Source organism: Salvelinus alpinus, chromosome 14, assembly GCF_045679555.1.
Source record: "Salvelinus alpinus chromosome 14, SLU_Salpinus.1, whole genome shotgun sequence".
Lineage (NCBI taxonomy): Eukaryota > Metazoa > Chordata > Actinopteri > Salmoniformes > Salmonidae > Salvelinus > Salvelinus alpinus.
In genome coordinates, this window is record NC_092099.1 from 24632335 (window position 1) to 24654305 (window position 21971).

General features: G+C 42.2%; 1 protein-coding gene across 1 annotated transcript in view; it reads left to right on the forward strand.

The window, feature by feature from the left end:
* The window catches only part of LOC139538231 (UDP-glucuronic acid decarboxylase 1-like), a 71265-nt gene extending 54085 nt beyond the window's left edge, over positions 1-17180 (forward strand). The window contains exons 7-10 of the mRNA XM_071340086.1: positions 1419-1480; positions 1974-2031; positions 2240-2343; positions 16416-17180. Coding sequence (XP_071196187.1) covers positions 1419-1480; positions 1974-2031; positions 2240-2343; positions 16416-16550 — 359 coding nt within the window. The 3' untranslated portion in view covers positions 16551-17180. The remainder of the gene's footprint in view (positions 1-1418; positions 1481-1973; positions 2032-2239; positions 2344-16415) is intronic.
* Positions 17181-21971: the final 4791 nt, after the last annotated feature.

The following is a 21971-nucleotide window of genomic DNA, read 5'->3' on the forward strand; positions in this document are numbered from 1 at the left end:
TAGCCTAATGAATAAAGGAAATTATTGACGCAGGGAAGGGGAGGAGGGGAAATGAGGGATCAGCATTCTCAATTCATATGCAAACCAGGGTCCTTAACAAGCCGTGCCTAATGCGCTCATGAGTCTTAATTACTCTGAGACATGTTAACCCCGCATTGGTTTCCACTTCTGTCTCGTCCATTCAAATGTGACAATTTCCTCATCACCAGTCTGTTCAGGATCATCAGCACACATGCCTTGTCCACACACACACACACACAATGTAATGGATATCATTTATTCTGAGTCAAAATTGTTGTAGTAATCTATATGTGTGATCCATGCAAAGAGACAGGGGCTAACCAGGTCCCAGGGAAAGAAACTGGAGCTATCCAGACCAGGTCCTAGGCAAAGAGACAGGGGCTATGTAGACCAGGTCCCAGGGGAAGAGACAGGGACTATCCAGACCAGGTCCCAGGGAAAGAGACAGGGACTATCCAGACCAGGTCCCAGGGGAAGAGACAGGGACTATGTAGACCAGGTCCCAGGGGAAGAGACAGGGACTATCCAGACCAGGTCCCAGGGAAAGAGACAGGGACTATCCAGATCAGGTCCCAGGGGAAGAGACAGGGACTATCCAGATCAGGTCCCAGGGGAAGAGACAGGGACTATGTAGACCAGGTCCCAGGGGAAGAGACAGGGACTATCCAGACCAGGTCCCAGGGGAAGAGACAGGGACTATCCAGACCAGGTCCCAGGGGAAGAGACAGGGACTATGTAGACCAGGTCCCAGGGGAAGAGACAGGGACTATGTAGACCAGGTCCCAGGGGAAGAGACAGGGACTATGTAGACCAGGTCCCAGGGGAAGAGACAGGGACTATGTAGACCAGGTCCCAGGGGAAGAGACAGGGACTATCCAGACCAGGTCCCAGGGGAAGAGACAGGGACTATCCAGACCAGGTCCCAGGGGAAGAGACAGGGACTATCCAGACCAGGTCCCAGGGAAAGAGACAGGGACTATGTAGACCAGGTCCCAGGGGAAGAGACAGGGACTATGTAGACCAGGTCCCAGGGGAAGAGACAGGGGCTATGTAGACCAGGTCCCAGGGGAAGAGACAGGGGCTATGTAGACCAGGTCCCAGGGGAAGAGACAGGGGCTATCCAGACCAGGTCCCAGGGGAAGAGACAGGGACTATGTAGACCAGGTCCCAGGGGAAGAGACAGGGGCTATGTAGACCAGGTCCCAGGGGAAGAGACAGGGGTTATCCTGACCAGTGTATAGGTATTCATCTTAGCTCCATGGCAGTTGGTTTAACATTTGTACTGAGTGTGTTCTCTGCTGCACGTCTGTGTTCACTTGCACAGCCTGATGATATGAATCTCTCTGTCACGTCTCTCTCTCTCCTCTCTCTCCTCTCTCTCCTCTCTCTCCTCTCGTGTGATCTAGTGAATGGTCTGGTGTCGTTGATGATCAGTAACATCAGCAGCCCAGTCAATCTGGTGAGTTTGTCCGTTACTCTTGAATCCAAACATTATAACGGTATCATCTATATCTGTGTGTAATTTAATGTATTTTTGAATTGTCAAAACAAATGGATGATGATTAGTAAAAATACACTAACATATTTGACTACAGTTTTTTTGTCATACTGTGAGCTGTGTAGCTATTCAGACGGTTCTCTATAGTACCTGTCAGGCAATGGATGTTACAGAATGGCAGCTATTCAGCCAGTTCACTCTGACATAATGTTTAGAGAAGTAACAGTAGTAGGAGAGGTCCTGTAGAAAGAGGCTTACTGAAGTGCGTTATTGAAACACACACACCAGGGTTGTGCTCTGACCAACCAAATTGTTGTGCTTTGACACTGGGAGGTCGGTGTGCAGCACTCTGCTAAATTGCTTTTGAAAGGGTGTGTGCACTTTCATCTTTCTGTGTGTGTGTGTGTTTGCGTCTTCTTGATTTTCTGTGCTGATTCATGTAATCTGCCTGTAGGGGAACCCAGAAGAACACACCATATTGGAGTTTGCTGAGCTCATCAGGAGTCTGGTGGGTGAGTGTCAGATCAACAGACAAGCCCTCTGCAATAACACTTTTCCTTATTCTTCCCCTTGCTCCTTATCTTTTTTACTTTTTCTCTTTCAAGCTTTCTTCACCTCTCTCTACAAATATAATAGATCGCTGCTGTTCTAGGTTGGACTTGTACCTAACTGTACCCTTCTCTACCTCCCACTTTTCTCCACACACAATCACACACACAGTGAGCCGCAGACAGATCCAGTTCCTTCCAGAGGGGCAGGACGACCCTCAGAGGCGATGGCCCGACATCCGCAAAGCCAAGATGATGCTAGGCTGGGAACCTGTGGTCAGTACATAAACACACACGCAAATGCTAGACACACACATACGCGCGCACGCACACTCTCACTAGATACACACTCACGTTAGACACAAACACACACATACGACTGCATGCACACATACACTCATGCGGCTAGACAGACATGCTCTCAATGCATTTGATCACACTACAACACACAACAATCTTCCATCAGACGTGTGCGTAATGACAAAAGAGTGAATTGCTGTGTCATAGCTCATACAGGGTTGGCTGTATATATTGTATTAAACATTGAACATATTGTATATGACATGAATGAAAACACAGTACACTGAGGGAGGTATACAACCACTCACCGGACAGTTTATTAGGTACACCACACCGTTCACAAAAATGGATCGCGCCTACAGACAGTGAGTCACGTGGCCGTGGCTTGTTATATAAAGCAGACAGACAGGCATTCAGTTACTATTCAATTGAACAAAATGGTCGGAACGAGTGACCTAAGCAGCTTTGAGCGTGGTATGATTGACGGTGCCATTTGTGCTGGTTCCAGTACCTCAGAAACATCCGCCCTACTGGGTTTTAAAGGCACGACGAGTGTCTAGGCTTTACCATGAATGGTGCGACAAACAAAAAACATCCATTCAACGGCAGTCCTGTGGGCGAAAACAGCTCATTGATGAGAATGGCAAGAATCGTGCAAGCTAATAGGCGGGCCACAAACAGACAAATAACGATGCAGTACAACAGTGGTGTGCAGAACGGCACCTCGGAACGCACAACTCAATACTTGTCACGGATGGGCTACTGCAGCAGACGACCACATGAGCTTCCACTTTTGTCAGCTAAAAACAAGAAGAAGCGGCTCCAGTGGGCACGCCATCACCAACACTGGACAATTGAGGAGTGGAAAAACATTGCCTGGAACATGAGGGTGAGTTCAGTCTACTTGAGTGGCCTGGTCAGTCCCCAGACCTCAACCCAATAGAGCATCTTTGGGATGAAATGGAACGGGCTGTTACCAGCATGAATGTACTGCCGTCCAACCTGCAGCAACTGCGTGATGCCATCGCGTCAGTGTGGACCAACATCCATGTAGAACGTTTGCGACACTATGCCCCAAATAATTCAGGTTGTTCTGGAAGCAAAGGGGGGATCGACCCAGTACTTGATGGGTATACCTAATAAACTGTCCGGTTAGTGTATAATACCACTCAGTAGAGAAACATGCCTGTCACTCACTCTCACCAGTGATTCACCATTTACTCAATGCACTGCTGTCACATCACACTGCCCAGAGAGGTGGAGGGGTGGTGCATTATGGGGGATGTAGTTTGACACTGTCTGGGGGTTGGATATAGGGGATCCCCAGGTGATGTTCTTTGAGACTACTATGATTGTTTGTGTTTTACGTGCGCTTGGACATGCATGTGATATTGTGTGTGTGTGTGTGTTTCTGTGCATAAACACTATATATACAAAAGTATGTGGACACCCCTTCAAATTAGTAGATTTGGCTATTTCAGCCACACCCGTTGCGGACAGGTGTATAAAATCGAGCACACAGGCATGCAATCTCCATAGACAAACATTGGCTGTATAATGGCCTTACTGAAGAGCTCAGTGACTTTTTTAAATTAAAATCTTACCCCCTTTTCTCCCCAATTTCGTAGTATCCAATTGTTAGTACCGTAACTTCCGGACTATAAGCCGCTACTTTTTCCCACGCTTTGAACCTCGCGGCTTATACAATGACGCGGCTAATGTAGGAGTACAATTACACACATGGATAACATATAGAGGTATAAGATAGGTGAACAGTATAATTACATTTACATTTAAAGTCATTTAGCAGACGCTCTTATCCAGAGTGACTTACAAATTGGTGTATTCACCTTATGATATCCAGTGGAACAACCACTTTACAATAGTGCATCTAACTCTTTTAAGGGGGGGGGGGTTAGAAGGATTACTTTGTCCTATCCTGGGTATTCCTTGGAGAGGTGGGGTTTCAGGTGTCTTCGGAAGGTGGTGATTGACTCCGCTGACCTGGCGTCGTGAGGGAGTTTGTTCCACCATTGGGGTACCAGAGCAGACATAGACATAATAACATACATGTCAGACAGAGTGGCGCCTAAAAGCAATTGGACACTAGACATATGGTCTGACAATTCTATTACAAACATACATGTCAGACAGAGTGGCGCCTAGAGGTAATTGGACACACTGGGATAGAGGGTCCAGCCACTATTATAAACAAATTGAAAGCAGATGGTGGTGAATGACTTCATAGGGGACGGACAATACTATGTGTGTATAAATAGAGTAGCTGGAGTTCTGAGAAGGGGTGTGTTCCGCGGGGTGTGTTCCGCGGGGACATGCCAGTGGGCTGTACAGTTGTAATAAAGAGCATGTTTGATTTTAAAAGTTCTGGTAAGCGTTGTATTTGAAAAATGATTTTCCACGACATATTTGGCGAGCTTGCCAGGAGCTGATAGGGACTGGGACGTTCTTGGCTGATGATGGGTTCTTTGGACAATCTAACAAACAAACAAACAGAGGTGGCCGCCCAACTAGACGGTAAGCAAGTTCTTACAATAGTTGAAATGTTTGTGTAAGATTGCTTCAGAGATACTGTCTCAGCGAGAGGAGCGCCACGTAAGTCTCTCTTTCAAATTTCCTAAAATGAAACCAGTAAATACAAAATAACTTTTAAATTCAATGAATTTGCATGTATGTGTAATTTGGGGAATGGTATTAAATATAAATGTATGCGCATGTATAGAGACTGAGTGAATAGGTGCTGTGAACTTTGCTTGTGTTAGATGTAGAGTGAGCATGCATGCGCTCGTTCAGATCAGACCGTTCGAATGTGTAGCTTAAATGATGCGGTTGTTTGCGCATCTGGCTGAGATGGCTGGTTAACATTTTTGAAAAGGTCTGCTTGGGTGGGATATTCACGGCGCGGCAGAAGGGTCTGTTGGTGAATATTTAGTAGTTAAATTAATATTTCATGGTTACCGCTTTGAAAGAAGGACTGAACGGATGAAATATTTAGAAGGCAGGAAGAACGTTAGCCCGATTGTGCGACGTTCAACTGCAAAAGTAGCTTATACGGTCAAAGCATAAATCAGTAGGTTGTAGGAAAACGTTAGCCCGATTGTGCGGCGTTCAACTGCAAAAGTAACTTATACGGTCAAAGCATAAATCAGTAGGTTGTAGGAAAACGTTGGCCCGATTGTGCGGCGTTCAACTGCAAAAGTAACTTATACGGTCAAAACATAAATCAGTAGTTAAATAAATATTCATAGTTTCCACTCTGAAAGGAGGACTGTATGGGTGAAGTAGTAGGTGCAGGAAAAACGTTGGCCCGATTGTGCGGCGTTCAAATGCAAAAGAAATCCTGCGAATAAAAAACCGCTCTGTCTAGCTACCAGGGTTTGGTAATTCAGTAGGTCACGCCACAATACTACTCTAATAATAGAAGAAAAGATAAGTATTGGGGGTTGAATAGGATATGAAGACAAGCTGATCCGATTAGACAGTAGTCTCGTCATATTGTAGAAGTCTAGGCTTATGTAGGAGGAAGTGAATTAAGTCAATAAAGAAAGACTGAGTTGTTTTGAGGTAAAAACAAAGGGATTGAATGAACGGATGAAACATAAAAGGATGAATGAAAATGTTGTAAGAAATGAGTGGATCTGTGTAAAGATAGAACATTAGGAAGGAAGATAGGACAGGTTGTGTGCGTGTAGGCAGAGCGTCCTGAAGAGGGTGCGCGCAGCCTTCCTGTGACAGAGTAGAACGTAAAGAAAGGGTGCCTCTAAATACTAAGATAGAGGGAACGAAATTAAGAAACATCGAAGTAAAATAAGTTGTAATCAAGGATAAAAACACTGATGTGATAAAGTAATAAGCGACCATAGTAGAATTACTAAAAACGGTGTCAAAACAAATAATAAATAAAAATACTTAAAAAGGCGTTAACCGAATAGTATAAATACGGATAGAAAAGTGTGTAACAAAACAGAAAGTAGGAGCGCCAATATATTGAAATTATACTATAGAGTTAACAATGAATCTAGGTTGGTTAAGATAAATAGTGGAATCCAGGACACATTAAGAATTCGCGTACGGTGAAACAAAGAAGGAGGAAAAAACAGGCCGTCAGACACTCTGTGTCTACAGAAGCTACGGTCTAAAAAATAGCCTGCAGGGTAGACAGCGGTGCAAAATGGAGTGGCCAGGATAAAAAGGAGAACAGGGGTGGCTTGACTCACTAGTAAATTGACCATAGGATCAAACAATAAGAATATGGAGAAGAGGTAAGAAAGTAGAGACAAAATAAATAAATATAGGTAATAGTAAGACGTTAGATAGAGATCTTAACGGAGCGGGCAGTGGACCTGTGTGGCTCAGTTGGTAGAGCATGGTGCTTGCAACGCCTGGGTTGAGTGTTCAATTCCCACGGGGGGACCAGGATGAATATGTATGAACTTTCCAGTTTGTGGGTCGCTCTGGATGGGAGCATCTGCTAAATGACTTAAATGTAACGTAAATGTAATCTTAAAAATTGATTAGAACTGTAACAACAAACCAAATGAATAAATAATGATATCTGTAAAGGGAAAAAAAAACTGTGATATTTGAAGTACTGTACTAGAATAAGACATTAAGTCATCTGTAGTATTCAGAAATAATGTATGTACTGTATAGAGTAGGCTTCAATAAAATAAATTAAGTGATGTGACAAATGAATTATTAATTGGAAAGGAGATTGGCTCTACCTCGGAAAAATAGTAAATAAAAGGTGTAGAAATACATGGGAGTATTTAGGAAAAATAAATAAATAAATAGTCGCATGGGACCAAAATGTGAAGCTCGATTTGTAGGCGTTCTGATGTCAACATTCTATCATCAGAAAATACATTGCGATGAGGTTGTGTGTGTGGTTCCTCTAGTCCTCGCAGACGTGCGGGTGATTGGCAGAACTATTGACAAGATCTAAGAACCAATAAGAAAATAGCTCTCTGTTCTGGATATAGGTATATCGGGTATGGGAAAATTAGTGTAATGTGACATTAGAACTTAGTGCGGTAGTAGGAAATGCCGCTATACAAGAGTTTATATCCTTGTCAAAATAACAAACAACTAATTGGTTTGAGGTTAGTGAGAATGGAATTTTTTACTTGTCGGTGTATAGTCTCTGAGCGAACAATGAGTGTTTCATAGAGATTACAGTTTATATGTGGTCAAGAAGAAGTATTAGATCACGTTTGACATCTAGTAAAATAACGATGGAATTTTAATTGTTAGACATTCTATACCACAATTCTCTGGAACTGTTAAAGACGCTTTAGAATAAAATCTATGGATAAGTAAAATTATTGGTTTGCTGACTAAAAGGTAACGTTGTGAATATTAACAATATGTACACTTTCTTTTCCAGAAAGAATAAGGGAAAAAAAGGTTTTTTTAATCTTCTCTGGTCAACAATGTCATTGGAGACTGCATTACTGTGGAAAGCAGTTAATTAAAGTCAGCCGCTTTAAAAATAAAAATATCTGGATAAGGCTAAAACATGGAGTTCTGGATGAGTGAGTCCAGTCCCTTTGCGATTATTGGCTTATGATTCACTAGTGAGTACACCATGTACTGGGAATGAATATGCATTAGTAGATATATTGGAAGGGTTTTTTCCAATTCAGTTTCAAATTGGGTATGCAAAAGGATGAACATGTTTTTGAAAAATGTATTTAAGTTGCTCCTAAAGAAAGGGGGAGTGGAAACATATTAATGGTGTCAAAATGCCCTGAATCCTAGGAATTTCTTGTGAAAGACTGATCACCTTTTACTAGAAATTGTTGGAACAGGTGGGATATACTTATGAAATGTTTAAGACACCAGACTCTATTCAAACTGTATAATTACTTTGAAAATCTATTATGTCCCTGGGAAAATTATGAAGAGTTGTACCCTTAAATTGAATAAGTTATTCGAATAGGTTTATTTTAATTTTTATTTTCGATATAACATGGGTTCATAGGTAAAACTATCAGTTCTTTGGGGTTATGGTCTTTGGGGGAATACACAAATGTGTTTTGTTCATTATGCATATAAAAAGTGTTGAAAGTTATTCTAAAAGGGTTTATTGGAGTGTGGGTTTCTGTAAGGGTTTTGTTGATAAAAACATCATCTATAATTCATCTGAGAGAACACTGGTGGAATAAGGGAGTTATCATAAGAAGGTGACGTCAGAATGCTTTAAGGCATGGGAGAGAATATCACCACAAGTGGGTGTGGAGATCAAACCCACCCTAACCGACTGAACAGTGAGGGACAACTGTGTCTGATGACCTGTGAACTGTATCTAAAAAAAGAGACATGCTGAAATTACATTATATTTGTTGGGAGAATAATGACTTAAAGTTATTGGGGTACTGATTTTTTTATTATCAGGCCATTCATGAGAGAAACTGAGACAAGGGCTATTGGGAAAATAGATGGTACTGGTAATTAAAGTGTTTAGTATAAATGTTAATTATTAAAGGGATGTTGTGTATTGAATAGATAAGGTCAAATTTGAGTTAAAGTAAACACTAAGGACTGTTATCCTGAATATTGGGTTGGAAAATGTATTTAAGAAATAACTGTTTAGTTATTTAGATATAGAACTGTTTAAATTTAATAGGCCTAGGGAAGCTCTGGAAACTAATCATGAGACAAGGTGGTTGACAAAACTTACAGAATATTAGATTACAGGATTTTTTGTTTCTTTTGTTTTATAATGCCATTGGAATTGTAATGATAAAATGTAATAATATAAGTACTTGAATAAAAAGGTAGTCTGTTGTGCGATGATACCCAAGAATGAAGAAGAAAGAGACCAATAATAACATGGGCATAGAATGAAACAGATGGACGTTTTCTCCAGGTTTAATTACATTACGAATAGTGGAAATTTATTGCAAATGTGAAATTATTATAATTTTTTTTTTTTTTTTTTTTTTTTTTTTCTCTTTTTCTCGTTTGGTCACTTTATTTTTGTTTTGAGGAACATAATGTTGTGTATATGTTCCTGAGGAGGGACTGATACTGATATAAATGATATATAAATTGACTTAAGGATGTTTTAAGTATGTATCAAATAATGGCTGTTATGGGTTAGGGGACTCATAAATGAAGGTAATGGTAGTGAAGGGGTGTTATTTCTAGAAACTATGTATAATAATAGAGATAATTCACAGAAAAGGAAAGACAGCTGGCTGTGTAAAATATAGGGACAATTCTAAAGTAAATAGAACAATTCACATATTTAAAGATATGGTAAAAAGAATAAGTGGTGGCATTTTGAACACTAGAGCAAAAGTTTAAGAAACTTATTACTTAGTTTTGATAGGATTGGATATTAATCCAACTGGAAGACATTTGACTGATTACATGTTATTGTACAGCAGTTGATGTAGGGAACATCATTTGACTATCATTGAATATTTCTGTGGCAGGAGGCCAGGTATTTGAGGCAGAATGGTTACATAGGGCTGTTATTAAAAATTAAGATTTAGTGATCTTGCTAATGTTGTCAGGAAATAACCCATGTGTTAGTGTGTATGTCCTCAGGAAAAAACAGCCAGAAATGGAAGGGCTTGGGCTGCATTCTGGAGACTGAGTGTACATCAAGATACACCAGGCTGGTGGTATACTTCTTACAACACTGCAGTGGTAAAGTTCTTTATGTCTCTCTTTGGTGGGTGCATAAGTCTCACGAGAAGTAAGGTCCAGCTGAATAATGGGTGAGCTTGAAAACACCATGACAGAGGATGTGGAATCAGAGAGAGAAAGAGAGAGAGATTAGATTCCACTATAGACATACTGGGTTGAGTTTGGAGGCTACTTGTTTTATTTTTAATACATCATGTGAAAGAGAATGGATGATAGGATATTATACTCTAAACAAACATGTTAAAGGGATTGATATGAAAGCATATACAGTGTTGAATTAATTCAAGAAGAGAGAATGTTAATTGTAGGTTATGCACATGATTATCAGTTGAAATGGAGTAGATGGGAAACTAAGTAAAAATGACATGATTTGGGAACACCTCTCAGAACCTGTGGCCGAAAGGGGAAGACTGGGTGGAAGCATGAGGAAGCTTTTTAGGGCTTTTATTTTTGTGGAGTCCAGCAGAAAAGTATCCTGGAGGCATAGAGTCAGGTAAAGAGAGAGTGGGAATTGTCATGGTCTCAGATTTCAGTTTGCATGAATATATTTATGCATAACACATAACATTGTCAATGCTGTTATGTTTTGTCTGTTGTTTTCCAAGTCTTATGTTTAGGAAACCAGAAGGAGAGGGGTTCGCCAGCTTCAGCTGGAATGTCTGTTTGTTGTGTGATGAGTGATGGAAGTAAGAGGATGTATGGTGCAATCTTAGAACAGAGGCCATAAGTCTCTAAGTATGAATGCTTCACAGAAAGTAGGCAGAAACCTGAACCAGGATGAGAGGTTCTGCGTCTGATGATCCAAGGGGACCAGAAGGACCTCTCTCAGTGGTACCAGGAGATCTAGTCCACGTTGGAGGGATCCGGAGGAAGTGGGATCAACCGAGGAGAGATGGACCCTATGAGGTGGCCAAAGCAACAAGAACGGCCGTCCAAGTGAAAAGAAGCCAGACGTGGTACCATCTGAACCACTGCAGCTGAGTCCCAACAGAGAGAAGGATACAACCACATAGAGATGAGGACACTGAGGATGCTGATTCACCAGGAGGGAGCCTGGAGGGAGCAGGAGCAGCGGAAACGATTGAGATGCCAGGGAGGAGCCAAGAAAACAGTAAATCAAGTGAAAGCCAAAATATGACACGTGCACCGACTAATGCACCCAGAAGAGGAGGAGAGGCCTCACAAGGAACAGAATAAGAACGTTTCTTTCCTAAAATTGAAACCCTTCCAGATGGAAGCTAAGTCCGGCCTGAGGAGGGAGCTTCAGGTGAAGAAAGAGGAGGAAAAGTCCCGCAAGCTGAAGAAAATGGGGATTACCCCACAATTGACTTTTAAACTTTTGAATGGCCTCCTTTACAGACAATTGATGTTAGAACAACAAAAGAATAATGACATTGACATAACAGAAGCAACAGTGAATGCTAGTATAGAAACAACAGACTAATGCACAATCAAGATGTATGGTGGGAGCAGGAAGAGAAGAATGGAATCAGCCGAACAATCCAAAAAGACTGACAAGGTTAGAATCTATGTTCCACCTCAATGTATAACAGAAGCAGGAGAACTGAAGTCTATCTCAATCATAAGGATCAAACCCTTATCGGAGATTGCACTCTGTGGATGGACACATCACCAAACAAAGGGAGAAGTCGTTTGGGACCCGAAAGGATGTGACCTGACATGAATCAAAGAAAAAGACGAGTAGGTGCTCATCATGAACAAGATTGAACCAGTGGAAGGTGAAGACCTACCCCTGCACCTGAACAGGAAGAACCTGTGACAACAACAAGGGTGGCGGCTGCTGTGACGACCACAGTAGCTACCACTAGATGACATCGACTGCCCTTACCAAGCAGACCACCGTGCCAACAAAGCAACCTGAGACATCAGTCAGGAGAGTTTTTACTGATATTTGAAACTTTCTGATAAACTCTAATGATCTACCTCAAGATAAGAACATTGAAAAAGCAACAGAATTAGATATATCAGAATCAGAACCACTCAGGGACACTACATGAGAAGAAGTAGTGAAGAAGGAGTGATACGAATGGGCTAAGTATATGGCAAACAGACACAGAATGGACAATTGTATTTTGTGAAGAAAATCACCTTTGTCTGATCTTTTAATAGTCTCTGAACCAGCATCATGTAAAAACTGTGTAAGTTGTAAAAATGACTATTGTACCAATAGAAAGTATTCTATTCCCTTGTGTGACATAAAATGTAGGATTGTTCTGGGTAAGTACTAGGGGTAAAACTATGTTGAATGAGACCATGCTGGGAGACAATGATTGTGTTGCCTATAATATTAGAACTGAATTAAATGTACCTCAATTAGACAGAGGTACCGTGGTTAAAGGAAAATATGAATGTTTTTACAGCCATGACACCGAAGGAATTGATGTAGGAAACACCACTGTAGAATGTGATACTATTGGGGTGTTAAGAGAATGTGGGAGTTCGTAAAAATAATGATAAAGGGTTGTGTGGTCACATAACTCAGGTTGCGCCATCTCTTAATATGTTGAAAAATCAAGACAGAGGTATTGCTGATAGTTTCTGGATGTGTGGAAAAAACTAACTGTTGAATGTATTGCCTGATGGATGGATTGGTCTTTGTGCCTTAGTTAGAGCAATTAAATAGGTTACTATTATTGAATCACTCCATGATGACTATGTTAAAACCTAGAGTTAAAAGGGTTTATGATAAGGATCCTGAGGTATACCTTACTGCAATTGGACTGCTTAGAGGTCTACTTAGGGATTTCAAGGCCAGAGAGGAGGTTAAATCAGGATTTGAATCTATATTTCTGTGGATAACACCAAATATGAACTTAGAATGGTTTAATTATATATGATATAATCAACAGGGATTCATTAACTATACTTAATTGGCTCTTAGTGGAGAAGGGTGGAGTTTGTGTCATGTTTGCTAGGATGACCATCATGTTGGGAGGAGGGTTGTTGGCTTTGGGTATTGCATTTTGTTGTGTTATACCCCTGGTAAAGTCAATTGTGGTTCAGACAGCAGTTAAATAGATGTCTGTAAGGAGAGATGACCCTCCTGTGGTGATTGATCCTGTACCGAGTAGCCCAGGCAAGTATACTAATAAGTATGGAAAGCCTTGTAATGCGGTCGGTGGACCTTTGGACTGCCCCTTTGGGAATCCAAACTGTCTATATAGAGTAGTTCCTGGAGGTGGTTATGCTTGCCATGATTTTTGTAAGGATGGTCTACCTGTATATGCTGTATTTCCAAATTCATGTCTGCAAGGAGGATCATGTTGAAATGCTTAAATTTAGAATGATGTTGTGTCAATTTTCTTTTGTAACTGCATGTAGGTCTTTGATTTTCTCATATTCAATTTCTTATTATATTCATTGTATTATTTTTATTTTTTATTAATGTTTCTAATTAGATCTTTTACTCTTATGTCAACTGGAGATGTTTGGTCTAGTTCGGTTTTTATTAATGTTTCTAATTGGATTTTGTACTCCTATTTTAGTTTTAATCATTTGAGAATGTTTGGTCTAGTTGGTTTATGTGCTTTCTTCTGTTTTTGTATTTTCTTGTATATCGTAGGTATTTTCATTTACTATCCCAAAGTCATGTTTCTATTATTTATGTGGCTAATTAGCCCCAGAGGTGGGATTGTAGGAGTACAATTACACACATGGATAACATATAGAGGTATAAGATAGGTGAACAGTATAATTACATTTACATTTAAAGTCATTTAGCAGACGCTCTTATCCAGAGTGACTTACAAATTGGTGTATTCACCTTATGATATCCAGTGGAACAACCACTTTACAATAGTGCATCTAACTCTTTTAAGGGGGGGGGTTAGAAGGATTACTTTGTCCTATCCTGGGTATTCCTTGGAGAGGTGGGGTTTCAGGTGTCTTCGGAAGGTGGTGATTGACTCCGCTGACCTGGCGTCGTGAGGGAGTTTGTTCCACCATTGGGGTACCAGAGCAGACATAGACATAATAACATACATGTCAGACAGAGTGGCGCCTAAAAGCAATTGGACACTAGACATATGGTCTGACAATTCTATTACAAACATACATGTCAGACAGAGTGGCGCCTAGAGGTAATTGGACACACTGGGATAGAGGGTCCAGCCACTATTATAAACAAATTGAAAGCAGATGGTGGTGAATGACTTCATAGGGGACGGACAATACTATGTGTGTATAAATAGAGTAGCTGGAGTTCTGAGAAGGGGTGTGTTCCGCGGGGTGTGTTCCGCGGGGACATGCCAGTGGGCTGTACAGTTGTAATAAAGAGCATGTTTGATTTTAAAAGTTCTGGTAAGCGTTGTATTTGAAAAATGATTTTCCACGACACTAATTTATGGATTTTTCCCGCTTTCACAAGATTCATGCCGCCAAAAAACTGAGCACCGTCACATTATGTGACGTAAATCGAGCACGCTCAAACTTCCCATCATTCTGATTAGGGTAGTCATTTTGTCACCCTCATCATAGCAAAGACACAGAGAAATGCATATGATGCAGCTTTCAAGTTGAAGGCGATCGATCTGGCTGTTGGAAAAGGAAATAGAGCTGCTGCACGGGAGCTTGGCTTTAATGAGTCGATGATAAGACGTTGGAAACAGCAGCGTGAGGAACTGACTCAGTGCAAAAAGACAACAAAAGCTTTCAGAGGGAAGAAAAGCAGATGGCCCGAACTAGAAAATGAGCTTGAAGACTGGGTCAACACACAGAGAGCAGACGGCCGAGGTGCAGATCCGACTGAAAACTGTGCAGATCCGACTGAAAGCCAAAACAATCGCCACCGCAATGAAGTTTGAGGATTTTAGAGGTGGACCATCGTGGTGTCTAAGATTTATGAGACGTAAAGGCCTGTCCATCAGGGTACGGACGAGTCTGTGTCAGCAGCTCCCTCCCGACTACGAGGAAAAAGTTTCAAACTTCCGCAAATTCACTGATGCAAAGATAGCGGAGCATTCCATCGGCCCGCACGACATCATAAATATGGATGAGGTTCCTCTGACGTTTGACCTGCCTCTCACTCGGACTGTCAACAGGAAAGGCGAATCATCCGTCACGCTGAAAACAACTGGGCATGAAAAAACGCACTTCACCTGTGTTCTGAGCTGCACGGCATCGGGAGAAAAGCTTCCACCGATGTTGATTTTCAAACTCATGACGATGCCAAAAGAAAAATTCCCGAGAGGAATTGTTGTGAAAGTCAACAAGAAAGGATGGATGACGGAAGGCCTAATGCATGAATGGCATACGGAGTGTTACGGCAAGCGACCGGGAGGATTCTTTCACAAGAACAAGGCATTGCTCGTGTTGGAGAGCATGAGGGCCCACATAACAGATTCTGTGAAAGAAACCATCAAGAGGACAAACTCAATTCCAGCTGTGATTCCTGGGGGCACAACAAAGTATTTGCAGCCACTCGACATCAGTGTAAATCGTGCATTTAAGGTGGCGCTCCGTGTTCAGTGGGAGGCTTGGATGCTAGGCCAATTGTGCGTCACGCCACATGGACGTCGCGGCCGGATGCGACAGAGCCTGGGCTCGAACCCAGAGTCTCTGGTGGCACAGCTAGCACTGCAATGCAGTGCCCTAGACCACTGTGCCACCCGGGAGGCCCGAGCTCAGTGACTTTCAATGTGGCACCGTCATAGGATGCCACCTTTCCAACAAGTCAGTTTGTCAAATTTCTACCCTGCTACTGTAGATCTGCCCCAGTCACCTGTGCTGTTACTGTGAAATGCTGTTACTGTGAAGTGGAAACGTCTAGGAGCAACAACGGCTCAGTCGTGAAGTGGTAGGCCACACAAGCTCACAGAATGGGAGCGCCGAATGCTGAAGCTCGTAGTGCGTAAAAATCATCTGTCCTCTTTTGCAACACTCCCTATCAATCAATCAATCCAATTTTATTTGTCACATGCACCGAATACAACAGGTGTAGGTAGACCTTACAGTGAAATGCTTACTTACAAGCCCTTAACCAACAATGCAGTTTTAAGATAAAAAAATAAATATATATTTACTAAAATAAACTGAAGTAGAAAATTGACTGGCCTCATCGAACACTTTTGGGATGAATTGGAACGCCAGTTCTAATCGGCCAACATCAGTGCCCGACCTCACTAATGTTCTTGTGGCTGAATGGAAGCATGTCCCCACCGCAATGTTCCGACATCTAGTGGAAAGCCTTCCCAGAAGAGTGGAGGCTGTTATAGGAGCAAAGGGGGGACCAGCTCCATATTAATGGCCATGATTTTAGAATGAGATGTTCGACGAGCAGGTGTCCACATACTTTTGGTCATGTAGTGTATGTGTCTATATGTGTGTTCATGTGTATGTTGCTGTGTTGCCAGGTACCGTTGGAGGAAGGCCTGAACAAGACCATCCAGTACTTCAGCCGGGAGCTGGAGCACCAGGCTAACAACCAGTACATCCCCAAGCCCAAGGCAGCCCGCCAGAAGAAAGGACAACCCAGACAACACAACTGAGCTCAGAGGGTCAAGGTTCACGTCATCCCCAAAGGCTGCTGGGTCACTGGAGGACTCAGGACCCTCCTCAGAGTACTCTCTTGAGTTCGGAGCGAAGACAAAGACAACATATAAATGTCCTGTATCTTCTGTTTTTTGATGTGACGTTTGTGACATGAGAACTCAAACTGTCCCACCATAGAGACACTACCGTGGGAGATTTATTTTCAGACATTTTTTCAGACAAGATAGACTTGCCTGAATGAAAGAATAGGAATCACAAACAGAAAATACATGACAACGATCAGAATCCAGTCTTGCACTCTGGGTTTTTTGTCAATAGATATTTTTTGTTATTTAAGAGCAGGCTTGAGAGAAGTGTTTAGTTGCGTTATTTACTCTGTGCAGTTTTTGTTATGTTTTGTTTGTTTGACGTTATCTATTTTATCTTTCTTGTTTCCTGTCTCTTAAGTAAAATACTGCTTTGTATTCCAACCATTGGTACATTGGAGGAGAGGAGGGGTGAAGGAGTGAGCCTCAGTGTTGTGCTTTGCCCCCCGTTCTACATTCGCCCTGGCGCCGTTCAGTGAGCTGTAAGCCTGGACACAAACACACAGAGAAGAGATGAAGCGTAGCTTAGCACTGCTGACTGCCCCCCCCCCCCCCCCCCCCCCCCTACCAATTCCTGGACTGCCCCCCCCGGGACCCCACACACACAATTGTGTTCTTTATTGTATTCTAATATACTTTTGGTTTACATATGTTTATGGTTTTGTTGTATGATACTGTATACAACAGTAATGTTTGGCCTAATAAATATTTTCTGTTTCTACATTGCATTGGTGTTTACAGTGTACTTGTTACCCCTCTCAGCAGATTACTTTCACTGTAGAACATTGTATTGAAATGTAGATATAAGCCTATGAAAGGCCAAAGAGCTTTAGATTTAGAACAACAGTGTTTACGTGGTATATCCAAAAATTTACTATTATGAAAGCAGTGTTTGCCATTTGATGCAACTGCTTCATTCTGACATGTGTTTATGGCATTTTAAATGCAGTGTTACATTTTGAAGGAGATGTGAGGCATTTTGCATTTTGTGTGTGCAGTTTTGGGAATTGTGTGTAGAGTTTTGAAAAAAGGAGACAGTTTTGAAAACGTGTGTAAGTAGTTGGAAAAAACTGTAAGGTACAGATAGCCAGGGGCACATTCCAACACTCAGGTATAATTTACAAACTAAGCATTTGTGTTTAGTGAGTCCATCTGCCAGATCAGATGCAATAGGGATGACCAGGGATGTTCTCTTGACAAGTGTGTGAATTGGACCAGTTTCCTGTTCTGCTAAGCATTCAAAATGTAAAAAGTACTTTGAGTGTCAGGGAAAATGTATGGAGTAGAAAGTACATTATTTTCTTTAGGAATGTAGTGGAGTAAAAGTTATCCAATTATATATAGTAAAATACAGATCCCACAAAAACGTCTTAAGTAGTACTTTAAAGTATTTTACCTAAGTACTTTACACCACTGATGAGGTTCAAAAACTTTAGGTCACAGAGTTTAGTGTGATACTGATGTGACCTTTGCGAGACATCTGTCAAGTTATGTAATTCAACCATATGGACCTTTACTTTTCATAATGTGGGTCTACTACACTCCAAAGACTTGGCTGTTATGTAAATATATTTTAGCTCAGGCTCTTTCTCTGTGTCTTAAAATGATTAAAACAAATACCAGAGGAGAAGGTTCCACATTGTGCCACGGCTATGTTGGTAAACCTCAGCACAGAGAACATTCTCTCAAACCGAGTTGCATTAAGAAAGCTGCTTTAGTTCAGAAGCCTCTGTCCTCTTGTTGCCCTCTCTTTCTCCTCTTCTCTTCTCTTCTCTTCCTCTTCCTCTCTCTCTCTCTCTCTCTCTCTCTCTCTCTCTCTCTCTCTCTCTCTCTCTCTCTCATCATAAATATGTATCTTTCCATCCCTGTCTCTGTTCTTGTCATTATACACACACACACCTTCACAAAAACATTTGCCAGCAGAAATGAGGCATCGGATTGTGAAGACTCCCGTGAATATCCCTTTTATCTTTTCTATTAAATAACTCCTTTCATTCTAAAAATCCTTCCCAACTTTTCAAAGGTGAGACACGACAACATCACAGCCAATGAATGCTAATTAAACCAGCATGAGTCCCAGTCAACTGTGGTAGGCCTAACTGATACTCAGTCAGTCAATAGACAGCAAGCATTGCAGATGCAAACACACCAGACTGTCTGCTACCACTGAAGGTTTAATGTTAATGATATGGCACGGACCTGTCTAGAAGGGAGATGCGGAAAATGCTCCTGAGGCTCGCGTGTGTGTGTGTGTGTGTGTGTGTGTGTGTGTGTGTGTGTGTGTGTGTGTGTGTGTGTGTGTGTGCGTGCGTGCGTGCGTGCGTGCGTGCGTGCGTGCGTGCGTGCGTGCGTGCGTGCGTGCGTGCGTGCGTGCGTGCGTGCGTGCGTGCGTGCGTGCGTGCGCGTGACTGTGGTGTAAAAAGTACCCAATTGTCATACTTGAGTATCAAAAGTAGAAATGATGTCAAATTGCTTATATTAAGCAAACCAGACAGCACAATTATATATATATTTTTGTTAACTTACGGATAGCCAGGGGCACAATCCAACACTCAGACATAATTTACAAATTAAGCATTTGTGTTTAGTGTGTCCGCCTGAGGCAGGATGAGTTGATAAGCACATGAATTGGCCCATTTTCCTGTGCTGCTAAACATTTAAGATGCAATTAATAGTTTTCTGTGTCAGGGAAAATGTATGGAGTAAAAAGTACATTATTTTATTTTGGAATGTAGTGAAGTAAAAGTAGAAGTTTAAATACTTTAAAGTATTTTTACTTAAGTACTTCACACCACTGGTTTTGGAGCAGCAAACAACAGCTCCTTGTCTTGTTATGGCTGGACAGGGACACAGGAAACTGGCACAGGCCAAAGCACTCACAAAAGTGCTACAGGATGAGGGACGGAGAAAGTGGGGGAGAAGGTAGAGAGAGACAGAGAGACGAGGGAGAAGGCCAGAGGGACGGAAGGGGAGAGAGAAGATAAAGGGACTATAGAGAGAGATAGAGAAAGCAAGAGAAGGAATGAAAGAGAGGAAATAGACAGAGGAATGAGAAGTGTCAGACTCATATCCCAGTTTTTGTTGTTTCTTCTTCAGAAGCAGCTTTAATAAGTGCTCGCCCGCTCTTTACAACAATAAACCCATCATACACAGTAACACAACAATAATCTGCCTGACTAGAGCTGCACTCTCTCCCTGTTTCCACACACATTCTCAAAACAATTAGTCAACAAGAGAAGGATGTGCAACCAGAAGATTTAGACCATTCCCCCTGCCATTCCCCCTGCCATTCCCCCTGCCATTCCTCCTGCCATTCCCCCTGCCATTCCCCCTGCCATTCCCCCTGCCATTCCCCCTGCTGCACTGTTCCTTTCGGCTGGTTTACCAGCCCCCTTTCAATGCAGCCCCCCTACCCTGCAGATAGAAGGCCCCAGAAAGGTTTTGTACAGCGTGTGTGGAGGTGTGCTAGTGAGTAAACAGGTTTACTAAAGATCTGCTCAGTATTCTGAAATCCCTCTGTAGTTACCTTTGTTATTCCTAAACTAAAAGCATGAGCTCCTCTCCTAGGGGTTGCACCAACAGAGCATGTGAATCTCCAGGCACATATTTCTATGCAGATGGAACAAATCCACCTGAGGGAAAACAGATGGCCGTGGATTTGTGCGATAAAATATATAATATTTTTTTCCTTTTCATTTGATATTGCAGTGAGATTGGAAAAGTTTGGTTTGAATTACACACACACGGAGGTGTGCAAGCAAGCACACATAGGCGTGCACAAACCCACGCACACACGATAGATCACCTCCCCTAAAGTGTGTGATACAGTAGTACAGCATATCTATGGCACATCTAGAGAACAGATACAAGGATTACAGAACAGGAGGAGGAGAAAGGGCTGCATGGATGATAAAGAACAGTAAATGAAAGGAGCGGAGGATGGCGTTTCATTAAACACCGCTCCTTTCTTCACATCAAACCTCAACCTGACATTGGATTTGCCTCAAGTCTCCGTCCAACCACAGCACTTGCCTCCCGAAGAACAGTAAAGCTTGGGGGACACAGCAGCTTCGCTCCGGGGGGGTGAGAATTCCGCTCCATTCCCAGTACACTGCACCAGGAAATGAGATTCAATGTTGTGGAAGAGGAGCAGAGAGGATTTCTGCTGTAGTACCGTATGACAACAGAGTTGGGAAGCAATCTTCTGATGAGGATTTCTGTTGTATATGAACCCAGGGCCAGTGCTTTCTGGAATAACATTGGGAACAGTTGGGAATAACTTCAGAAAATGACTTGGGATGGAGGGGTCACAGGAAGGTCAGCGATCACAGGTGTGATGTATCGAGGTTGGATTATATTCATGAATGACATCTGTGCAGGGGCAAAAATAACTACTCCAAATCAGTATACAAAGCTCCCGTATCTGCTGTGTGCTTTCATCAGCATACATCAACACAAACAAAACAAATGTGTTTTGTCTGGAGCAGGGTGATAAAAGGGATTTCTTTATTGTTTTATTGAGGTCAAATTTGTCATTATCCACAGAATAGGGCCCTGTTCCAATAACATTCACTGAGCACTTCACTTCTTTACTTTTTTCACTTGAACTACTGATCTAGTGTGTTGGAGCAGTGATTACTTCAAGGCAGATGGGGGGAGGTTAAGGATGACGTTAAGTTTGAATGATTCAGTTTTAGCCCGGTCCATCTCCTTCTGTCTCTCCTTCAGTCTCTGTAACTCTGCAAGGCTGGCCCAAGATAGGATATAGGTGGCAGATGTCCAACGAACTGTATTTCAGTTCTCCGTTCCTCTCAGAAGCCTAGAGGGACACAGCAGCACCTGTCTCCCCCCTGCTGTCCACCAGCATTACTCTCTAACCAACTCAATCAACACTGTGAAATTAGACTTTATCAAAGCCATGCCATGATCAGACTTTTTAGATCAAAAAGTCAGGTTTCTGGTGTACAAATCTGAATGTATGAGAATCAAATTGTTCAAAGCGAATTACTTTGCAAACTTTCCTGCTTTGACTAAATGACAAAGAATATTTTTGTCTAACATCAATTTGTTTTAACAAGATTTATAGCATCAACTGTGTGTTCATGCATGTGTAACCGATGTGAAATGGCTAGCCAGTTAGCGGTGGTGTGTGCTAATAGCGTTTCAATCGGTGACGTCACTCGCTCTGAGACCTTGAAGTAGTTGTTCCCCTTGCTCTGCAAGGGCCACGGCTTTTGCAGAGCGATGGGTAACGATGCTTCGAGGGTGGCTGTTGTCGATGTGTGCAGGGTCCCTGGTTCGAGCCCAGGTAGGGGCGAGGAGAGGGACGGA